General features: G+C 41.8%; 1 protein-coding gene across 1 annotated transcript in view; it reads left to right on the top strand.

The window, feature by feature from the left end:
* The window catches only part of ADCY5 (adenylate cyclase 5), a 1,577,350-nt gene that overhangs the window by 1,335,591 nt on the left and 218,219 nt on the right, over nt 1-23,540 (top strand). Inside the window, exon 12 of the mRNA XM_086957077.1 lies at nt 11,113-11,200. Coding sequence (XP_086813203.1) covers nt 11,113-11,200 — 88 coding nt within the window. The remainder of the gene's footprint in view (nt 1-11,112; nt 11,201-23,540) is intronic.

Below are 23,540 nucleotides of genomic sequence, written 5' to 3'. Positions count from 1 at the left end.
TCATGGAGAGGATGCCCAACACATGCACTCTTATAGAGTGCATGTGGAAAATTTAAAAAAGAGTACCTGCGGCCAGTGTGAAGACACTGGCAGCAGGAAGCAGTACTTGGTCAAAGCTACACTGATTGGACTAAGACTCTGAAGCCTAGGAGGAAGTTGGCGAGCAGGATAGCCTCTGACCAATAAGAGGACAGGATCCGAGAGAAACGTGGGAGCTAGACAATGGTAAGTAATGGGTGGCTCTATGCACTTTTTAAGATTTTGATTTTTCGTTGCAAGTGATTTTGCAAGCATAGCACAAGTGCTGAGCAGACGAAACCTAAAACTAAGGGGGCTTAAAGACATAATTACAGAACGTCATACTTGAATTGCTTCCTATTCATAAGGACAGAACACATTGTAACTTTCTTGTTAAGTCTTCAAGTTGAGTCTAGAATAACTGGACTGTCAACAATGTATCTATTTGGACAAAAGTATTGACTTGAGATTTCAACTTTTTCTGGCAAATACATCTTTTTGAATAATAAATGTTAACAATTACCTGTTGTAGCCTCACTGGGCCATCTTTGATCGTTAACTTTTTATTTTCTCAATCGCTTTATTTCTCACTCACTTGGTCCTACGAGGGATCTTGCTTCATGCAGAGAGGGGTTGGACATAAGGGATCTAACTCCAGTTATCCAATGAGGACCAGGAATTGAGTAAATGGCCTTCAAACTCGTAATTACATTTATGTACATAACTTTCAGATCCAGGCTACACAAGTTAAGTATTATCACAGTTAGACCAAATCTCCTGAAGAAATTCAGTCGAACTAAAATACAAACCAATAATTCAGTTAGAGCTATGCAGAATAATAACATTAAGATCTGCCCTCCAGCACTCAGTTGCACTGCACAATCAACTATTAGAGATAAATCATGGAAGGACTGAAACAGGATTTCATTAAAGTTTGATTCATATCAAAATATTAAGAGGAGTGAATACATCAATATCAGGCATTTAAGACCTAAGAGTACAAGATAGTCAATTCAAAATCTGAGTTACCAATAATTACCAAAACTCTGGGAAAGTTCTTGAAGGGACAAAAACAAGTTCAAAAGTACTCTTCCATGAAAGGGAAAGAAGTCCGAACATAGTGCACACAGCATTTGCATCAGCGGGAAGGAAAGCCAGTAGAGTCCGCGAGGAAGTTCCAAAGTAAGGAGAATCGATGTGTGCCTCCAAGAGTGAGCAAGAGCCCCTCTTTCCATTGAATCAATGTATAATATAATCCTCAAGTTCCGGGGTGACACCTCCTGGGTCACCTCATCTGGTCAGACCACAAAGTCCATCGGTCAGTTCGTATAAGGTGAATGTCATGCAGCATAAAGAAGTCTTTCCATGAGAACAGAATCGAGCAAAATAAAGAAAATGCAGGCCTAAATTGAATTTGGTTCATGAAATACAGAATATAAAATAATGGAAATATACAGTTAATTTATAACCTTTTGGGACCTTATTTATTTCTTTCAACTTATTTGCACTCATAAAACATTTTGGTTTTGTTGTAATTAACATGTGTACCATGTCAAATTATTGCATTTTCAAATTACGAACGTGTAAAATATTGAAAACATAAATTATTTATTTAGTTTCTAGTGATTCACATTAGTATATATAGGAAGAATATTCCCAAAACGTTTCACAGCACTTGGTTTTAGTATAAACATGCGGCACCCTTTTCTCCTTTTTACTTGGTGCACAATTTTACTCATGCAAAATATGAAGTTTTAGAATTAAACCTTTCAATATCACACATAAATATCTCTAAATGCATGTTAGATTTCATTAATACTTCATACACATTATTATTTTGATAAGAATGGTTAGAAATCTTACACCGCCTAAATATATCACATTTACCTTTTGACTGATATGCATTCAATTAGCAACTGAAGTAGGTTAAACTATGAACCTATATTACTTAATGTATGTTTCCATCTACCCTACAATTTATCTGCATACTTTTACAATGCAGTAACTAAGTCTTCGCATGATTTGTTTCTCATGATTCTTCAACCTATAATTAGCACAGTTGGTGCAAGTTTGTTTTTTTCTCTGAAATGTGTCATAATCAATTTTATGTGTCACATACAGGGCTCACCAGTTTATCCTCTTCATACCCAATTTCCCCTTTCATCGAAGATCACATATCAACTGTACGTTTCATCAGTGTATTTTCTCAGTTCACAACATTATATTCGTGAAAATTACCCTAGGAGTTTTGGATATTACAATAGAACATGTCTCCAGGTCAAGAGCCATAGCCATAATTTGTGGGGCAGAATTGACATTTACCTTTTCAACAAGCAATTGCAATGCAATAGGTCTCGCATTTATGAGAGTTTGACCTGGCACTGTAAATGACAATGCTTTTATTTATGTGTTGTTTTTAAAACAGATAAATAAAAGGCATTATCATTTTCAATGCCAAAAGCTTAAATTCTAGCAAATGCAAGACCTATTGCATTGAAATGTGTGCTATTCATTTTTTTTTAAAGCATTAGGAAAACGCGTGTCCTTACGGGAACAGCATGCAGGACAATGCTATTTCATAAAATAGTGCTTGGAGGATGTAATTAAATCCTACTGAGTAACAACAACAACACATGTAATGGGGTGTCGCTATGGGAGGTTAAAAAATGAGGCAAGGCTGTACGAAGGAGAGACTACTAAGCCTTTTGACCAATGAGCCGCCACAGTTTACAGTGGACAATGACACAAGCCTATTAAAAATGTGGATGGAGAGAAGGCGCAGCTTCAAGTCCCTACCTCAACGCAGCATGCCTCGCAGAGCAGTGCATGCACTGCCCAGGCTCGACCTAAAAAACAACACCAGGAACTACACTGGTTAACAATATAGAGGCATTCTTTTGCTCAATTTCCTCAATTATTCTTATAATTGTTCTCAATTGTGACTAATCTTTTACATCAATAGTTAAATGTCACATCCGTTTCAGAGCAATGTTATTGAAATATTATAAAGCCACTCTGATAGAAGCTTTTTTTTCAATGAGTTCTTTGTACATGGAGGCATCATAGGCAGCACACATTGGAAATGTTGTACACCAGGAAGGCAGAAAACCTACGTAATAAACTACACATACTGAACAATGAGGATCTTTCATTGTGCTTTGGGAATAGAAAATTGTGTGAAGTGAATGTTCCAGAGTAGATTAAACCAAGGCATAGCTTAGGTTTATTCACCAAACGTCCTATAGGTCCCTGGGTAAGACCCAAATTGGGGAGGGGTCCACAAAATGCTTTGCTGTAAAGGTCAGTGTCCAGGGATGCCAAATCCTGGTACTGGCTGTATATACTCACTATTTTATTTGCAACTTTTGTGCACAGCGCGAACATGGAAGCAGTAGGTAGCGCAAAAGTAGGTATGGGGTCATAGCTCTGTTAGTGCGCAGTGGCTCGTAATTGTGAAAAAAAGCATTTCCTTTGGTTCAGCTAAGACAACATTAGCCTTTTAGAGGCACAATGGCGTCTACCTCTTGGTATCTCACCCATCCTTTGAGTGGGTCTGATTTTGCTTTTTTCAAAATTGCTTTGTCTGGATGGCGCTTGTGGCCTCTCCAAAATGTTAGTGAACTTAGGGGACATTTGGACACGATTTTCTATAATTTGAATTCCTCACTTGACCAGTTTGCTGATATTCAGGGGTTTAGCTGTAATTCTAATCCTTCTGAAACTGAGCCTACGCAGAAGACGTGTTTGATGGAGCTTCCTTGTGTTTGTTGGTCTATCACCCATCGTGTTGTAGCTTCTTAAGGCGGTATTTCATATGATAGGGTTCACCTTGCCAGCTTGAGAATACTCTTTGGTCAGAGCCAAGAATTTGTAAGCAGTTGTAGGCTAGTTTCCTGAACACAAGAGGAACAATAAAAGTTTAATTGGCGACAATAAAAATAGCTCCTACCAAGAACTGCTAGAAAACTCTGAGTAGTATATTCTAGCCCAATGCAAGAAATATGTCCAAAGTACTGGTGTCTAATATTTGGTTCTTGAGTGCATTGTCCATGAAAAACCTTCAGAACATTCATGCAGGATACATTTACTTTAAATGGAATTTAAATGGGAGTTGTTCACACAGTTAGGCTTTATCCAAAAAATCTGGCATGTATCTGGATCACATGAACCAAAGTTTAGTATTCCTAGGGATAACAAATACATTTGGGTTCAACAACCAAAATAAGCTAATTCCTTGGCATTGCCTGTTCATGAGAATGAAATCAGGCAGAACTTGCCCCATTAGAGTAGTTTAGCTAGGCGCATGTTATTTATGTGTGCTGCAGCTTATTTTATGTTTCCTTGATTAGCATTTTATTGTTAGAACAACTAAAATGATAATTGCAGTGTTCGTAAAAGTCTTAGTCACTGGAAATAGCTTGGGCTACGTCCCAGACATCATTTCTTGTCCACTGTGCACTCCAGACAGGGAACCCTTTCTGAATGGGAACACAAGCAGTGTTCACTAATTGCAGTCTCATCAGTGAAGCACAGCTTGAATCCTGCATCACAACCAGTGCTGGACTGTTGTCTGGGCACATCTGTCTTACTACATTTCTGGTGTTGCCTTTTAGAGGATACATGACCTTACAATTCTGGCTGAACTGTGCCAATTGGGGTCAGACTAAGAATGACTAATGTATGGTTACTCTCTGTTTGAATAAATAACAATTGATTGAACAGATGCCATATAGACAGAATGGCCATATAAGTTACATTTAAAGACTATAAATCTAAATGAAACACATTACCGCATTCAATGGTGATCCTGAAAGTATGAAATAAATTGGACCCTGGTCTATGTTGGATTACTCAGTTTAGATTTTTTTAAAGAAGAAACAAACTAGTGAAATCCTGTTCATATCATTTTTGGCTTTGTTCACTTTATTTATTTATTTTTAAACGTTTTTATTGACAAACAAGCCAGGGCAGTATACAATGTCAATTTTCTCTCTTAAATACAAAACCAAACAGAAAAGCAGAACAGAAAATTATACAATCAAAATGACCCTGCACATTTCCTGAAGTCTATGTTTGACCTAAATCGTATCCAAAAATAATAACGCATAAATAAGAATCACATCTGAGTACCCCCAGACCATCCATAACCTAAACCAATAATAAGTCTTAAAGAAAGTTGCCCCAAATTTTGACATATTGTCCTCTTGATCTAGTTCCTCTAATCTTGGCTAATGACAATTCCATAGTATGGATTTCATTGACAAGAGCCCACCATTCCATCATATGCTGTGGGTTTTACAGATATCCATGCTCTAGCTATAACCAATCTTGCACAGGACAATAAAATATTTAACAGATCTTTGTTTAGAGTATTTGGTGAATGTAAGCCCAGTAGAACAGACGCTGCTGACAAGGCAGCACCGATCACTTGTTTTTGAGATAAAATATTTTCAATTCCCGACCAGAACTCTGTTAATGATGGGCATGAGTAGAGCATATGTTCAAGGTCTGCTGCCACCAGACCGCATTTAGGGCATTTAGTGTAATCCCTAGCTGTATTATTTTGCGACCATTTGGAAATTCTTTTTGGATTGTGGTTGAAGAGACATATGGTTTTATATAATTGAAGCCTTAAGCTTGAAGTGTGTACCACTCTATTTAGGTTACAGAATGAAGAAGATATGTTCTGAGCGGTTACATTAAAACCTAATCTAATAGTCCATTTTAAAGCCAATTTAGGACAATCATCAACTTTGTATTGACTGAGGCACTTATACCCTGCACTAATTAACGATTTCCTATTTTCCGAGTATAAGCATGACCAAATGTCGGAATCACTTACTTCTATCAAATTCATCTTACGTATGAAAAAATCTCTTATTTGCATATATTTAAAAAGCATAAATTCTGGCAGTTTATACAAATTTTAAGTGTTTCAAAATCTAACAGACCCGCTGTACCATATAGATCTCCTAAAGAATTTATTCCAAAATTGGCCCAAACACGCGCTACTTTATCACTAAAAATTCCCGGTAACCCTGGATTGTCCCATAGTGGCAATTTAGAGTGGAAAAAAGAAGTTCTGCAAATGGTCAACATTAAGTTCCAAATTCGTACCGCATCCTTAGCAGTCTTAAATTTTATCCGTGTAAAATAATTTGGGTCATGAACTCTTGCCAAAAATTGATTCATATCGCTGCCTAACATAAACTGGTGATAATAAAATTGATTATTGGTAAAAAAAAAAAGACTACGAAGACGTCCCAAAAAGGTGGCAAAAAAATATGTTTCAAAGTCTGGGAAGTTAAGGCTGCCTTTATCAAATGGGAGTTTTAATATAGAAATCGACCTTCGAGACTTTCTATATCCCCATATAAAACTGCTGAGAATGCCATCCAGTTTTTTAAAGAAAGAATTATGAACACATAGGGGAATGGACCTGAAAAGATATAGAAATTTCGTTAGGATCTTCACCTTGATTAGGTTAATCCGCCCTAAAAGATTAAGTGGGATCTTGTGCCACTTTTTCAAAAGGACTGCCACCTCCTTTAATAGAATATCATAATTAAGTGAGTTTATGTCCCCTATTTTAGACAATATTTTCACCCCTAGATACGTGGCGGCCTGACACATTCCATGCACTGGAGAAGGAGATTTATAGTTCATTATGACTTGAGTTTTATTTAAGTTTAATTTATAGCCAGAGATGGCTCAAAAATTTTCAGCTTCCTCAGTAATCCCTTCTATGGCATCTGCCACATTTGTTGTAAACACCGCTAGATCATCAGCGTATGCTGTGATTTTAAGGACATTTGCCCCATATTTGAAGGGAATAATATTAGATTGTGTCTGGAGAGCATTTATAAATGGCTCCATTGAGAGAGCAAATGATAGAGGTGATAACGGACACCCTTGCCGTGTCCCTCTTAAAATTGAGAAATTAGGAGACATCATACCCGCATAACTTATTTTTGCGTTGGGATCCCTATACAGAGCCTGTATACTTCTCAGATATCGCCCCTTCAGGCCAAATTGAGTCATAACTGCCCAAAGATATTCCCACCACACTCGGTCAAACACCTTCTCCGCGTCTAGTAGTATCATTCCGAGTGGGGTGAGATAAGTTGCTGCCACGTCAAATGCGGTTATGGCCATATTTACATGGGCAGTTGTGTCCCTCCCTACCACCAAGCAATGTTGTTGAACATTAACTAGTTTCCGCATAAGTGGAGCCAGTCGAGTAGCAAGAAGTTTAGCATATGCCTTCCCATCCCTATTTATCAACGAAATGGGTCTATAAGACCCGCATTCCGTTGCTAATTTATTCTTTTTTAAGAAGAACATAATCTTCTCAGTCTTCCATGAATCAGGTGCCTTCCCTGTTTCCCCAATCTGGTTAATGACTGAGCAAAGAAGTGGCAGTAATTAATCTGCACAAATTTTATAAACCTCTATAGGGAGCGTATCCTCTCCTGCGGCATTGTTAGAGGGAATAGAAGTAATAGCAAGTCTTAGCTCAGTTAGTGTAATCTTTTCCTCCAGTCGCTCAGTGCGTTCTTTCTCTAGATAACCATCCTTTGGCAAATTCTTGCTAATATATGATTGTATATTACCCTCGATAGGACAGTTCTCAGGGGTATACAGCTTACCATAGTATGCGACAAACTGCTCCATTATTTGTGCCGGTTGGCTATACATAATATCATGGGGCCCCTTAATAGATTTGATTAATGTAGTTGCTCTAACATCCTCAACTTTGCACGCAAGGATCTTCCCTACCTTGTCTCCGCACTCATATTGTGATAATTTATATTTGTGAATTTTAAAGCTATTTCTCTCCCTAAACAAACTTTTCAAGGCAGATCGGAGAGCTACTAGTCTAATTTCTAGTTGAGCAATATTTTGCAAGCTTTGAGCCCCAGATCTAAGGGTATCCGCCAAGTGTTTTTCCTGTATCATAATATTAGATGTTACAGTCTTAATCTCTTTCTTCCGGTCTGCATTTTGTTTGAGTATAAACTGCTGGGCGAATCCTCTTATACTGGCCTTGCAGGCATCCCATACAAATATAAGTACTGCTGAATTAATATTTATTTCAATAAATTCTTTAATATGCTCCTTAAGGTGTGACGTGAAAGCTAGATCCGCTAATAAATACCTGGGAAAAGAAAAAGATCTGAGTCCCCGAGTCCTTTGCGCTATATTAAATAGAAGAAGAATTGGGTTATGATCTGATGTTACTCTTGGGCATATCTCCATAAAACCTGATTCTATAATTTTATCCGAAGCCCAGGCCAAATCGATACGTGAACACAATTTGTGAGGTGGCTTTGTTCACTGTAAATGATTATCTTTCAAGTGCCAACACAATCTCTAAAATTGTACGAAAAGTGTGGTCAAATGTGTCCTGTCGTTAACTGTGTACAGTGGCCAAAATATGACCCATTTCATTATATAGGCAGCTGCAAAGCATCCACTCATTTGCAAAACGTCACTTGCAAGACTTTCTCAACTCACGTGCTGTTAGACATGACCATCATTTGTGTGTCATTCTCCCAGATTTTTGCCTTCTTTTACTGACCCTGTTTTTGTTGGCCATAGAACTCTGCACACTTTACTCCTGCTAACAAATGGTAAAGGCCCTCTGAACATAGTAACATTTCTATATTCCTAGTTGGCACATTAAATGTGCTTGTAAGTCCCTTGTACATGGTACTACAGGTACCCAGGGCCTATAATTAGAACGCTACTTGTAGGCTGCCAAACTCATGGGCCACCCACTACAGTAGCACTATAAAACATGTCTGCTGGCCTGCCCCTGCAGCGTGTTATGCAGTTTTAAGTTGCTGTTTTGACCTGACAGAATACACCTTTTGGGGGCCTAAACCTTCATTTAAAAAAAAAAATGTCACCCCTAAGATAGCCCTTAAATGTCCATTGGGCAGGGTGCATGGTATTTAAAAAGTAGGACGTGTAAATTTAACGTTTTTACATTTCCTGGCAGTGAAATACCTAAAAAGTCATTTTTCACTGTGCCAAGGCTGACCCTTCCGTAGAAAAACATTGGGATTCATTATATCAACTTATAGTGCTAAATTCCAGCTTGGGACTTGCTAGAAAGATTATTCAAGGATCCATTTTAATAGTATTTTTTTTAATGACAAAGTCAAATATTGCCATTTTGGAAAATGCACTTTTTAAAGTTTTAATTTTCCTGCCTAAATGTGAAAGGCTTCAATGCCAGTGTCACCTCACCCCTGATCTCTCCCCTGTAGTGATATATGTATGGCTCCTAGACAGTACACAGTGGCCCTGGAAAGGGGACTCCTCCATTTACAGGCTGGCATATGGGCCTGTGCCCAACCCCTTCCTGAACTTCAAAGGATGCCTACCTTGTCACTGACAAGTAAAGCTCATACCTAGGCCTGACTTCCCTAGTCTAGTCAGTCTGAAACCAAACTCACTGAGGGTAGAGGAACTGACCAGAACTCATTTAGGGGGTTGGCAAAGGCTTGCCCCCCACCCACTTGCTGGAATTGGGCATAAAAGTGGGCCCTGAAGACCTCTCATCAGAACACTCTTGAACCTGTGAAGATCGGAAGAATAACTTCACTGCTGTCAGGAACCTGAAGGAAGCTTTTCCCTGCTTGTCTTGAGCCCATGACCCCAGATGTGACTCCAAGTGTCAGTTGGCGAACCTCCTATTGAGCTGCAGGAACACAGCAAGCTTCCAGATACTTCTCTCCCTGCAACTGCCCAGCTGACCATCTGGACCTGAGCCTTGCTGTTGGCCTCTGTTGAAGTGGGTCTTAACCCCCAATTGGTGCACCCCCAGCAGGGTCTGGACCCTTGACTGATTTACTCCTCCTGACCAAACTGCAAAAACTGTGACTTAAAAACTTTTTGCCAACTTTTTTTCCAGAGAACTGGTGGGAGACTGGGACCATCGTTGAGCGGAAGACGTCGACTCACCAGTCAGATTTAACTTGCTGCGTTGCCTAGCTAAAGGATTTCTGACTTCCTGTAAACTTTGTAAGTCCGAACGTAGAGGGCTTCTTTGAGACCATCAGCAAGCAGCAAAACCTACCTGGGCACAGACATCAAACTTAGTCTGCTCAGAGGTTTTCTGCTGTCATCGATGACCGTATCGGGTACCTCTCTAGAGCAAAGTGCCATCATTGAGCCCTGGTCTAGATCCAGCTTGCCCTTTTGACAACTAGTCAAACCACTTTTTCTACCAAAAAGTTTCTAATTCAGAAGGTAAACTTTCCACTGGGATTAACCTGGTCCCTGTATCCAATCTGTGCTCCATCGCGGTCGGCCTTAACCTTTGACTTTAATATGGTCTAACACAACCAGATAACTATGGTAAATGTTTTGTGCTTTTTGGTGCTATTTTTATTCACACTTTAAAAATGTTTTGTCTTGGTTCTGCTTATTGGATTTTTGACATTTTGGTGTAATTTTACTTATTAAAATGTATTCTATATTTCTAAATTGCTTTGGTATTTTTCTTGTGTTGTGTTTTCACTTCATTGCTGTTTGAGTGCTGCATAAATACTTTACAATTCGCCACTAAGTTAAGCCTGACTGCTTTTGCGTCAAGCTACCAATAGTTAAGCACAGGTTTATTTATTGACAATGGGGGTCCAACCTGACCAGAATTGTTTTTATTATTTGAGGTGGGTTCTCACCTCCTTCAGCTAATAGCCCAGTTTTATACATGTGCTTAAAATCCAACTAAAAGGGTCTGTCTTGTTGAGAATGGAACAAATTACATGATACACCGTCTGCAGAGGAACAAGAAATATGGAGTCGTATCTTGTGCTTTTATTTTTCCTACGTCACTAATAATGTTTTTTTTATTGTTTCATTAAAAACAGCTGCTGTATGCAGCTTTCAGCAGTGCAGTGTGTAATTTTGTAAGATGGCAGCTGTTCCATCCAGGTACCAGACTCTGTCTGCCTGTGAGTGATGGCGAATAGATAGAAACCCCATACCCTGTCTGTCATTGTTATACGCTTGTCACAAAGAGAAAGAAAATGCGCGCCCTGCTAATACAGTATAACCAAAACCATCATTCTCTATTTTCAGCTCATCATTTATGCTGGGATTTTACCTGACCTGTTTTTTGCTGCTGACAGCGGTGGTATTTATTTCAGCTATCTACTCCTGCGTGAAGGTGAGTGATGACATCATTACCCGTGCCTTGTGTGTGCAGAGACTGGGGCCGGTATTTATTGGGGCTGAGTATAGATAGCATCAACATTGTTGTGTGCACAGCGTAGTTTCCTCATTATTTTGCAGATGCTTCACCCTGTCGCTTTCACCAGTGCATCTTATGTAGACTGCATCTGTTCACTCTATTTACTAATACCTGTCACTGGGGATTTAACCCCTTCGATGCTGGTGATGGAAACATTCCGTCATCAGTCATGGTTGAGCTGTGCTGATGACGGAATGGTTCAGTCACGACCACACCCATTATCATTGGGGCCCAGCACAGGAGGAAAATATCAGCCGCAGCAATGAGGTTAAGAGGAATGGAAAAACTGGGGGTCTCGCTAAGAGGCGTGGCCGATGTAATTAAGGGTGTTGCTTAAAACACGTAAGCTCTGCTTTGCATAGTGTGCTAAGCGACTGGTGTTTTGCTGTCAGTGCACCCAGATATATATTACAACAAGTAACATTACACCTACAATAAACCAGGATGATTGGCTTTGTCAATGGTTGTTAGTTGCATAAGCTAAATAAGCAACAACTATGGATTGGGTGTATAGAATATGGGAAATGCTTCAGTTGTGAAATTATGAGACCGTGAAAGAACAATAACGAGTCTCTTTGGAGTTACATCAAAGGCAGTGAAAGGTGGGACTGGTGCAGGGTTAAGATTTTTTTCCACCCTTAGGATAAGAGCATAAATGGAGGGCCCGATACGGACCCATCTCGGCACCTGCTTTTTGGAACTGCTTGTGCTGAGAACCGGCAGGACCCGGCCCACTTCAAGCACTGCCCGTCACCAGGGTTTCGCCCACTACAAACTCCTTGTTGTTAAACTTTGCTTTCGCTCATAAGCAGCTTTATGTGTTTGCTTTATGCGCAGTCTTGACACACAACAGCCCGTGCGCAAAAACAACCAACTAAAAAATTACACCAAACTATACGGCAACCGAGAAAAATGTGTGCCAATCACCTGGTAGCACCTGTTGATTTGAACTTGATAGTGTGTATGCAAATGACTCAAGATTGTACGGGTGCACCACTTTATATACAAGGTAAGGTCCTCAGGCAGGAAACACGCCCTAACAAAAAAAGGGGGGCTAACCTAGTTAAACAATATGCAAATGACATCACAGTGCGTGACATCATGGCGCGTGACATCACAGGAGGTGGCATCATAAGAAGTGACATCAGATCTTAAGCCATCACATATATGTTTAACATGCCTATCATGAGTATATTGGAGCACATTTCGAGTGTATTGGAAAACCCTTCTGATTTAGGCAGTTGGTTCACACTTTTATAAGCTACACATAAAACAATGTTGCCTTTTGTCAGCATAAACGTCCTCTACCCATAATGCCGAACAAGAAAAAAAAGTGATATTTAAATTAGTACAACTCCTCCTCATGGGTAGTAAGCACTATGTAAATGCTATTTATTTTGAGTAAATACTGGGAAAGACCAATGCATCAGACATTCTTACAGTGCATGCATATCTCCTAAACAGGGACTGAACAAAGTGAAAAGCTGCCTCTTAAGTTTGTGTGAAGTGCCACCAATGTGTGAGCCTTTGTTTCCCCTCTGCTGCATTTGCTTCTAGGTGTGAGGCTCCTGACTGCTGCCAGCCAGGAGACTCAAACAAAAGGAGGCCTGATGACCCCTGAGATTCGGGTGCTTACTACCCCTGCGGAGCCATTGTAATAATTTAAATATCACTATTTTTTCTTTCAAAGCACTATGGCTAGAGGAAGCTTTACGAGGACAAAAGGCAACAATATTAGATGTGTAGCGTACAAAAGTGTGAATCTTCTGTCTAAATCAGGAGGGTTTGAAAGTATACTCAAAATGTGCTCAAATGTACTCATGATACACCTGCTAAACATGTTTATGAGGGCTTAAGATTTGATGTGATACCACTTGCTTACTGATTAACTAGGTTAGTCCCCCCACTTCTGTTTTTTTAGGACTTGTGCCCTTGGAGAAACATTGAGAGAGATTCTGTCTTGAGTAGTTAGTTAAAGGGTGGAAAAATAAACCGGCTGCTATAAATATTTCCCTCTAATCATGTTGCTTATGACTATTCATTTATAAAAACAAAGCAGAAGAAGAAAAAGTCACATTTTGTTTTTGTGATTGAAAATGCCATTTAATTATGCCCTGGGCCCTGCCGTGGCATGGTGGGCAAAAAACAATGGATTCTGAAGAGCCCATGCCATTGCCAGTGGCAGAGATTAATTCAAGCATTCCATCCATCACGGTGTTGTTTTTGCATTTGGCGCCCTAAGTGTGCCGGGTATGCCCAAATGTTGGTCCCGGGCATACTGTGCCACTGGAACCAAGTCATACCTGACTGAAGAGCCCCAACTAGGGTGAAACTGGTCTTAGGTTGCTTGTGTTCCAATTCAGGGATTACCTGGCCTGGCAGTAAGGGCGGGACTGTTTCCCACGAGAAGGGTCAAGACTGATTTGCATAAGGCTGGGTCCAAACTGAGGTGGCATAGTGGGCGAAAAATGGTGGACTGGGATGCGGCCCGAGCGATTGCCAGTGGCTGATATTAATTCAGGTTTTCCAGCCATCACCTTGTTGTTGTCCCTACAGTAATCACATCACTTTCTTATGTCCAGCACCGTAGGGCTCCAGCCAATCTAGCAACTATATGTGGGAGAGAAAGCAAAAGACACACAATTGATGGATGGAATGCAGAACAAATCAAAACATCCACCCCCAGTCAAGAGATCTGGGTTAAATCTATCCTTCTTTTGCTCACCATGCCACCCCAGTTTAGACCTGGCCATATGCAAATCAGCCTTGACCCTGTGCCTCATGGGAACAGTCCAGCCCGAACTGCCAAGCCAGGTCCTTCCTGGACTGGAAGCAAGCATCCTAGGACCGGTTTCGGGGTTTCACCGCTCTTCAGCCATGATAGCTTGATTCCAGTGGCACAGTGAGACCAGGACCCACATCTGAGCATACGTGGTGCACTTAGGGCAAGAAAGCAAAAGACACACAATTGATGGATGGAATGCAGAACAAATCAAAACATTCAGCCCCAGTCTAGAGATCTGGGGTAAATCCATCATTCTTTTGCTCACCATGCCACTCCAGTTTAGACCTGGCCATATGCAAATCAGTGGTGACCCTGTGCCTCATGGGAACAGTCCAGCCCGAACTGCCAAGCCAGGTCCTCCCTGGACCGGAAACAAGCATCCTAGGAACGGTTTTGGGGTAGCAAAACAACGGATTTAGGCCCTGATCTTGGGTGAATGTATGACACTGTTCTGCATTCTGTCCATCAATAGTTCTTTTTGAATTTACCACCCCGAGTGAGGCGGGTATGCTCAGACGTGAGTCCCGTGCTCTCCATGCCACTGGAATTAAGCTATCCTGGCTGAAGAGGGGTGAAACCCTGAAACTGGTCCTAGGATGCTTGTTTCCATTCCTGGGAGGACCTGGCCTGGCAGTTCCGGCTGAACTGTTGCCATTGGGCGCAGGGTCAAGACTGGTTTGCATATGGCAGGGTCTAAACAGGAATGGTATGGGGAGCAAAAAAACGATGGTTTTAGGCACAGATCTCTGTACTGGGGTGAATGTATGACATTGTTCTGCATTCTGTCCATCAATAGTTCTTTTTGCATTTATATGTGGGTAGCAGGAGTGTCGAAGTGCTTCACCTGATCTGCCAACTGCCCTAGAACTCTCACTTATCCTTTGTACATTACATCTGAGGTGCAGGAGCAACCACTGCAAATGTGGTTTCAGAAGCTGTTAACCTTTCCACTGAAATTATTTTAGTGGTATTATCAGTATATCCAAGTTTTCAAACTCTAATATGTAATAATTGACACTGACTTGTTTTTTTTACGTTGCGTCATACCTCACCTCTACCGTTAATAAGCACTGAAATTAGCAGGTCTTATTATCACCCACTTTAATGTTACTTTCTAGCCACAGAAAGGGGAAAGACTGAGTTGGCATTGCTGGGGTATGAACGTGTTACCTAGGATCACAGCAAGCAATCATTGAACTCACTGCCCCATCCTGCCAGCCAGCGCCGGACTGGCCATCTATTCCATCTGGCATTTCTCCGGGAGGCGGGAGTCAGTGGAGGCTGGTCTGCAAGGCCCCAGAGATGATGCTGGCTCCTCGCCTTCTCCACCTCCCTCAATTTAATGACCGAGCCAAAGCTTCAAGAAAGAGAGCTAGAAAGAGGGCGCCGGGAGATCAGAGAAAGAGAAGTGAGCGAGGCTGGGAGGAGATTGTGAGATCAATCGTGGAGAAAGGTTTCCTAATTACTTCAATATTTTTTCCAGAGCTGCTTTTGCTTTCAAGTCGGACTGTGGGGCCAAAAGCACATCTGGCAAAAAATGCCCAAACCAGCCCCAGTACCTTCCCTTTATATTTGTCTCTTTTAACTATCCATCCATCCTCTCTCTTTCTCTTCCTTTTCTTCTCCCTATCTGAACTTTTGCTCTTTTTTCATCTTTCTTTCTTGATTCTTCCAATTCCTTCTGCCCTTATGCTCGGAGATCTGGGAAAAGTGACAGAGGCAGCAGCAGTGACCTTGTGCCTTCAAAAGCGGTCCAATCACTCCAGCCCAGGAGGGAAATGCCCCATGGCGTAAAAGTCCCATAGACCCTGCCTGTGTTAGCTCTTTTTAAAGCTCCATGTCCTCTAGTGCTTAGTAGGGGTCTCGTATTTTAGCCTATTGTCCGTGGGATTCTCTTAGCCATTGGTGTGGCATCAACAGTTTCCCACACTGTAGACAATGTTTAGTTTGGCCGACTTTGTTGAAAGGCGTCAGAAAGGCACACGTTAATTCAGGCCACATAATGCCCCCATTGTTTTGATCTGGATGGGGGGGGGGCTCTGCTTCTTCCATCTCTCTGTTTTCCACCCTGGCAGCTGACTAGAGTCAGTGATTAGTTCGTAAAAGGTTATTCTGAGCACTAAAGATGAATGGAGCGGTAAAGTGTACATCTGCACATTTAAGTGTTCTGCAAATTCCACGTTGGCTATCTTATATCAGACATGCTTGTTTGCCTGAATGTGCAAAGCCCATTTTAATCCCTTATTACCATCTTCCACAATCCAGTGAAGCATTACAACTAATGGTACATTTGGCAAAGAGCCATGCCCAGGGTTTTTAAGATCTTGTTTTTTATTCAATGCTCTGAACGTTGAATTGGAAAAACAATTCCCCCGGAACCCATACATTGGGAGTCAAGGTGAATCAGTGGAAACGGGTGGAGTCATGAAGGGTGGAACTTGAAAATCAGTTTGTTTTGTCCTGTCACAGATTTGACTCATAAAGTAGCATAGAGGGTTAATGTGCCGGCTCCAAAGTGCATTGGGTATATTGCAGATCACAGGTTTTTATTTTGTGTAGGTAGGTGGGCTATTGCTTTTAACACTGAGATTGTTTTGTTACTTCCAGTTTATAAGGCAGCCCTCATATAGCACACTGATCTATTTACCGGCATCAAAGAGCTGAATGCAAATTGCAAGTCGCGGGTTTAGATCCACAATGTTTTTATTCTGAATCTGCTGTTGTTCTAAGATTGCAAAGAAGGGTTCCTTTGGAGAAGTAATAAAGGGGCATATGTATCAAAAACTGTTATTGCGATTCTCAAATAGCGATTTTTAGAGAATCGCAATTTGAGAATCGCAAAACAGGATGTAATTAAAAGTTTGCAAATATTTTGTGATTCCTTGGCATTCCTTAATTGCGACTCGCAAATTATGAGTCGCAATTAAGGAATGGTTTCCCATTCATTCCTATGGGCCTAGAGGCCCATAGGAATGAATGGGAAGACATTTGCAATTTGCAAGTACCCATTAGGTACTCACAAATTGAGAATGCAATTTCAAGGGTGCAAGGGTGTCATAAGGACACCCTGTTGCACCCCTAAAATGAGCATGTGTGCACATGTGGGGCACATACATGCCCTCAGGGCATGTATGTGCACCACATGGCACTTTGAAAAATGCCAAAAAGTGAATTTTTCAAACAAATCACTAATTACTACCAACTTGAAGTTGGTGGTAATTTGCGATTTCTTAAAGAGAAATCGCACAACTTAGGTGCTTTCTACATATCACTTAAGGAATCGCAATTTGTGATTCCTTAAATGCATTTGTAAAATAGGGAAACGCAAATTTTGGGATTCCCTATTTTGCTAGGGCCTTTTGGGATGATACATCCCAAAACGCATTTTCCCGTTCGCAAACGGGCCGATTCTGAGAATTGGCCCGTTTGCGAATGGGAAATGGGCTTCATACAAATGCCCCAAAGTCTTGTTAGTACAATCACTGCTTTACATTTTATATCCTGACTTTGTGTTTATCCCGACCATTCATTCTTAACACATAGACCCTCAATATGATGTCAGTCCGCCCACCATCGTTGCAGCAAAGGACCCGCCCGACCACGGGTTGGTGGTTCTGCATTCCCAATTAGGATGTGACCGCAAATAGTGCAGTCGGAAACTTCTATTTTAATGGGAGCTTGTGCGGGGGGCTGAAAACGCCCGCAGCACAAGCTCCCATTGAAAAATGAAAGTTTGTAAACATCTTTACACCTACCATGTCAGGCAGAAAGCCTCCGACCAGCGGACAGCACAGTCAAGCTTAACTTAAGAGGAAATTTGTAAAGTATTTGTGGAAAACTTCATACAGTCGCACAGTGAAAACTCGACAGAAAGAGTTAGAAAGATAGAACTCAATTTAATGAATAAAATGAGACCAAAACAGCAATATCCAAATACTAGAACCAGGGTTATGAAGTTTTGAAGGATAAACTGTAAAATAGTGAGTAAAAGCATAAAACTCCAACCAGGGATATCTGGTCACGCTAGACCAGGTCAACTCCAAAATTTGAGGTCAACCACGATGTAGCTCCGACCTGTTATACTCCTGAGGCTCAGATGAAGAGGCCAGCAGATTAGCCCTTGGAGTCACTCTGGGGTCCTAAATTCAAGATGGGTTCTGGGTCCAGTTCTTCTTCCCCAGGCAAAGAGGGCAGCAGGTCAGCACAATAAGAAAGCAGTTCTTCCAGAGCAGCAGTCCAGCAGAGTGGCAGTCCTTCAGCAGCACAGCAGTCTTTCTTCCTGGCAGAGTATCCACAGGTCCAGAAGTGTACTGAAGTGGTTATGTCTGAGGTCCAGTTCTTATAGTCAGTGGTTGTCTTTGAAGTTGGAGAGACTTCAAAGAAGGGTCTTTGAAGTACACAGAATTCCCGCCTTCCTGGCCTGGCTCCAGACTCACTACAGGGGAGTATGCAGACCTTTGTTTGTAGACAGGACACAGCCTATTCAAGTGTAAGTGTGAGGCAGCGTCCAGCTCCTCCCTCCCATCCGGCCCATCAATTCATACCTAAGCTCCCATTGTGTGTGGCTGTCTAGAGGGGATGCTCAACCTAGGTCCTTTTCGTTCAAAGACCATGGATCTGACAAAGGGAGGACCCCAGGGCTCTTGTCTTGGCCCCACTTTGTTCAACATTTATGTTTCTTCCCTGGCAGACTGACTTAGGACATTAGGTTTTACACCCATCTCCTATGCTGATGATACTCAGCGTTTATTCTCGTTTAATCAATCCACTCTTAAGGCCCAGTCAACCTTCTCGGAAGGTATGATAACCATATCAAACTGGGTGAGGAGCAATTTCCTTAAGCTTAACGTAGGGAAGACCGACATTATGCTGTTTGGAGATGCTCCACTGTTGTGGTTACCAGATTGGTGGCTGGTGGATCTAGGTTACCCCCTGAACCTAAGACCATAGTCAAGAACCTTGGCATACGCCTAGACCAGGCCCTGACCATGAAAGAACATGTTGCCAACACTGCTGCTCCTGTTTTCATGTGCTTGGACTATTACGGCGAGTCTTACCTTTTCTTCCCTTGTCCACACGGAAAACTTTCATCCAGGCATTGGTACTAAGCTGCGTAGACTACTGCAACGCCCTCCTGGTCTCAGCAAATGAGTCCTTGTTGAGTAGATTGCAAGTGGTCCAAAACACCGCAGCGCCCCTCGTCTCGAAAGCTCCACCTAGAACGGACTCTCTTTCACTCCTGCAACAGCTCCACTTGCTCCTGGTAAGCAAACAAATCAAGTTCAAAATTTGTTACATTGTTCACAAGGCTGTGAATGGCAAGGGCCCCAGCTATCTTGCAAGGAAATTTAACCACTATGCACCCACTAGGTCACTTGTTCAGGAACTAAATCTCTTCTCCTTGTTCCTCGGTTCAAAAAATCGTGGATGGGTGGTAAAGCTTTTTCTCACCTAGCCCCTCACTATTGGAACCAGATTCCTACCTATCTGCGGCAATGCCCTGACCACCTTCAATTCGGAAGGCTCCTCAAAACTATATTATTTTAATTTGCCCCCCTTGTTGGCCTGCTGTTGCACGTCCATAGTGCAGAGATATACCTTCGGGGGTGATTCAGGCGCTCTACAAATAACTAAATAAATGAATAATGACCAACTGTCACCCTCCCCGGACTTGTATTAGAGACTGGCTGCAGGAACACAGGGCTAAGCGGAGGAAAATGGCAACTTTCTGAAAGTGCTGTTTTCATATTTGTGGTGATAAATTCTACTTTACCATTAAAGGGGACTTGTCATTACAATTTCATAGATACTACACATGACATATCTTCCTCCTTTCAATTAGGAATTACAGCTTCTCAAATGCAGTAAGGAATCCCCAATGTTATCCTAAGAGAGGGGAAGGCCTCACAGTAGTGAAATACGAATTTAAGAGTTTTTCCCTAACAGGGCATACAAAACTTAAACATACATGTCCTACTTTTTAAACACACTGCACCTTGCCCTCTGGGCTGTCCAGGGTCTACCCTAAGGGTGACTTATGTGTATAAAAATGGAAGGTTTGGCCCTGGCAGGAGGTTTAATTTGCCGGGTTAACATGGCAGTTTAAACTGCACATCCAGCTCTTAAATGGCAGGCTTGAGACTTTTAAAGGGTACTTAAGTGGGTGGCACAATCAGTGCTACCAGCCCACTAGTAGCATTTAATTTACAGGCCATGTGCACATGCAGACACTTTACCAGGGACTTACAAGTAAATTAAATATGCCAATTGTGGATAAGTCAATGCTACCACTTTTTAGCGAGATAGCACATGCACTTTAGAACTTGTTAGCAGAGGGAACCTGCTCGGAGTCCCAAAACCAACAAAAACGAATCCAGCAAAAAAAGGGAAGGCGGAAGGGAAAAAGTCTGGTGGTGACCCTGCAGAAAAGGCCATTTCCAACAGTACTTAATAAGTGATAAGCTGTGTGCCGTTGTTTCCATCCATTGCATTGGCATATAGATGTTAGGCTTTAGATAGCTCTTAGCCAGGACGGTACATAAACAAAAGAAGGGCTGATGACCCTTTAAATCCAACCTTTGTTTTGGGGTGGGCTACAAGTGAAAATAAGAAAAAACCCTCACTGCACCAAATGGAATACAGACAACATGTAGGTGCTGCTTTATTATGTCCTGCCCGGTGTAGGAATATTACACCAGGAGAAATTCAGATTGTTTCCGTGGGTCGTCCAGATCCCAGAACTGGCCCAGAAATAGCTGCCGTAACTGACATCCGGCACAACCCCCCCCTACTTTCCAGCACTGATTGACATTCTTAGCTGTAGACCTCCACTTCCATTTGAGAAAGGAAATTCCAGCTCCTAATGTTGTAGACCTTGAAATCAATTTCACTGAAAGTCTGACTTCAGCAGTTGTACATTGTAAAGACACAGCGCATCTATATTTAAGCCTATGTAGCAAGGTGTCCCCAGCGTCTATAGCACCTACTCTCAGGTGGTATGGAAAGTACCAATACAATATAGTTGCATCACAATCAAAACTGGAATAATAAATCTAGGGCATTTGGAATATGTAGTCATTTTGTGTTGCAAGTTCAATCTCCCTCCACTGACCTCGCCAACTCCACCATACCTGAACTACATTTTGCCAGAGAAGCGTTGTCATGAGGGTCGGTTAGTAGTGGGCAGGCGTAGTAGCTAGCATTCTTGGTTCCTATAGTCTGGGAAATCCAGAGAGAAAATAAACAAGACTGTAAGTGCCCAATTACCTTTCTTAGTTTCCACATCTTGCAGCATACGAGGTGGCTGTTGGATGTTAAGGAAGGGCAAAGGGTCAACCTTTGATATCACTGGTGGGGTCAAAGGGTATACAATGCAACTCCTGCTAAATTTGGGATTTTGACAAAGCCACATCCATGGCTGTTATTCGAAAGCTAGTAATAGATACAGATTAATAGAATGGGCATAAAAGGAACCTTTGTGTCTAAATTAAAGACCTTTTCCAATTCCCCTTTGAAATGCATTTAACAAAATGGAATTTTAAGGAGCAGACGAAATGTTTATGGAATAGCTAATTAATGTTATTTATAGTAAATAGATTCACATCCTCCATCCCGGCCTTATATTTAACCCTGGGCGAAGTACTTCGCTACGCTCGCGCAGTTTGCGAAGTTTGCGCTACTTCACACTACGCAAATTGCACGTAGCACAGTGCAAACACGCGTAGCGGTCATTTTTTGCTTGCTCGCAGTCCTCAAAGTCAAGTTGGCAACCGCGAGCGAGCAAAATGACATCCCGTCGAGACTTTTTCCTCATTCGCAATCAGCAACATCAAGTTGCCGATCACGAGCGTGAAAAATAAACCTCCAGGCGAGATTCTCAATGCGGGGAGGTCAGGATTCTCATTGCGAATGGCCAGGTATGCTGGCGACCACTTGCAATGAGAAACTACCAGTCTGTGTTGAGAAAGCTGCAGCTCAAGTATAAATCTACTCGAGAGGCAGAAAACGACTGCTTGCACTGTGAAAGATGCGTTTTGCACTGATTGCACAGTGCAGACAAGCATCCGGCACTGTGCAATCAGTGCGAACAGCATTTTGCACAGTGCACTACGCAGGTCACGTAGCTACGCGTAGCTCGCAGTGCACGTCGCGTAGCTACGCGTAGCGCTACTATGCAAACTACACCCAGGGTTACTTATATCCTCATGCTGAGCAATTTTGTATTGACGACTGATGAGCCTCACACCAGCATTTTCACAATCTTTTCAGTTCAGCATGCCATGTGTGCGGACAGATTAATAAATACAATGGTAGCATGTGTCCCTACTGTGATATTTTCCACTAGTCTGTCAGTGCATATGGCAAACGCTGCTTCAACAATATATAGTGGCCAGAACAAGCTTATCAGTCACTGTTGCAAGCATACCATCCAGCCCAACCAAGCTGGAAGCAATGAACTGGTGAAGGCCTTATAGGAAGCACGGTAGCCGCTTATTAGTTTTATTTAGGCATTTCAGAGGGTTTTACAGGCCATGGGTTAACCAACTCAACCACAGCCCATAGAGTGAGAATCTGGTTCTATTTTAAAATATATATATCCTGCAGAGACAGGAAAAACACAGTAGATCCAGAATCTGGCGCCATCTATCGGTATTAGCCATGGTTGCTGCTTCATCATAAATAGAGAAAACTTGCTTTAAAATCTGCAGCACAAGGTTTGGGACTCTGAAAAAACAGCGGACCCGGGGAATAATGATCTTTCAATCACCCTCCTCCACTTCACCGTCTTTTAGGCCTGATTTTTTTATTTTCTTTATTTCCCCTGGTGCTCACCAAAGGCCATGGGAACTAGAGGTCTAATGTGCGTTCTGTGCTTCTGCCATCTGCTTTGAGCAGACATTGAGAAGTTCATTTTTGCCGTGAAAACCTGAGATCTTCGAGGTATTTAGTTTTCCTTGGAGAGCTCTCATTTTAGATAGTAATTGATGCATCTGGGGCCCAAAACATGCGATTACTTTTACATGCAACCACAGTTTGATTTTTTTAAATGTATAATTAGGAAGTCTCTCTGGCAGCAGAAATCCGAATTAGGTTTTCCACGAATCCTTCGAGGAAAGATAATTTGTAGGGATTTTATAGTGCTACATTAATATTCAATCATCCTGGCCTCACGTGGTGCACGTGGTTGCAAGATGTCTGCTCTGTTCCGTTACTGGGAACTGTGTTATTAGCACTGCATAATTGGTACTGATGGTTGCAGATGCAGACATTTTTGGGGACCAAGACTTATTTTTTAACTTCAGACTTCGACCCTGAGCAAGAGAGGCAGTAAGGAAAGGAAAAAAGGAGAGATAAGAGAAAAACAGGGAAACAGTGATAAAGGCAGAAAGAAGGTTTGAAAAGAGCCTGCAAGAGTGACAGAGAGAGACAAGAAGTATGAGTGACCTGTAGCTGGTGAACTTCACCCGTGCA

The sequence above is a fragment of the Lissotriton vulgaris genome, chromosome 2_1 (genome assembly GCF_964263255.1).
Source record: "Lissotriton vulgaris chromosome 2_1, aLisVul1.2, whole genome shotgun sequence".
Lineage (NCBI taxonomy): Eukaryota > Metazoa > Chordata > Amphibia > Caudata > Salamandridae > Lissotriton > Lissotriton vulgaris.
Note: the sequence above shows the minus strand (reverse complement) of the source record. Positions and strands in the feature narration are given on the sequence as shown.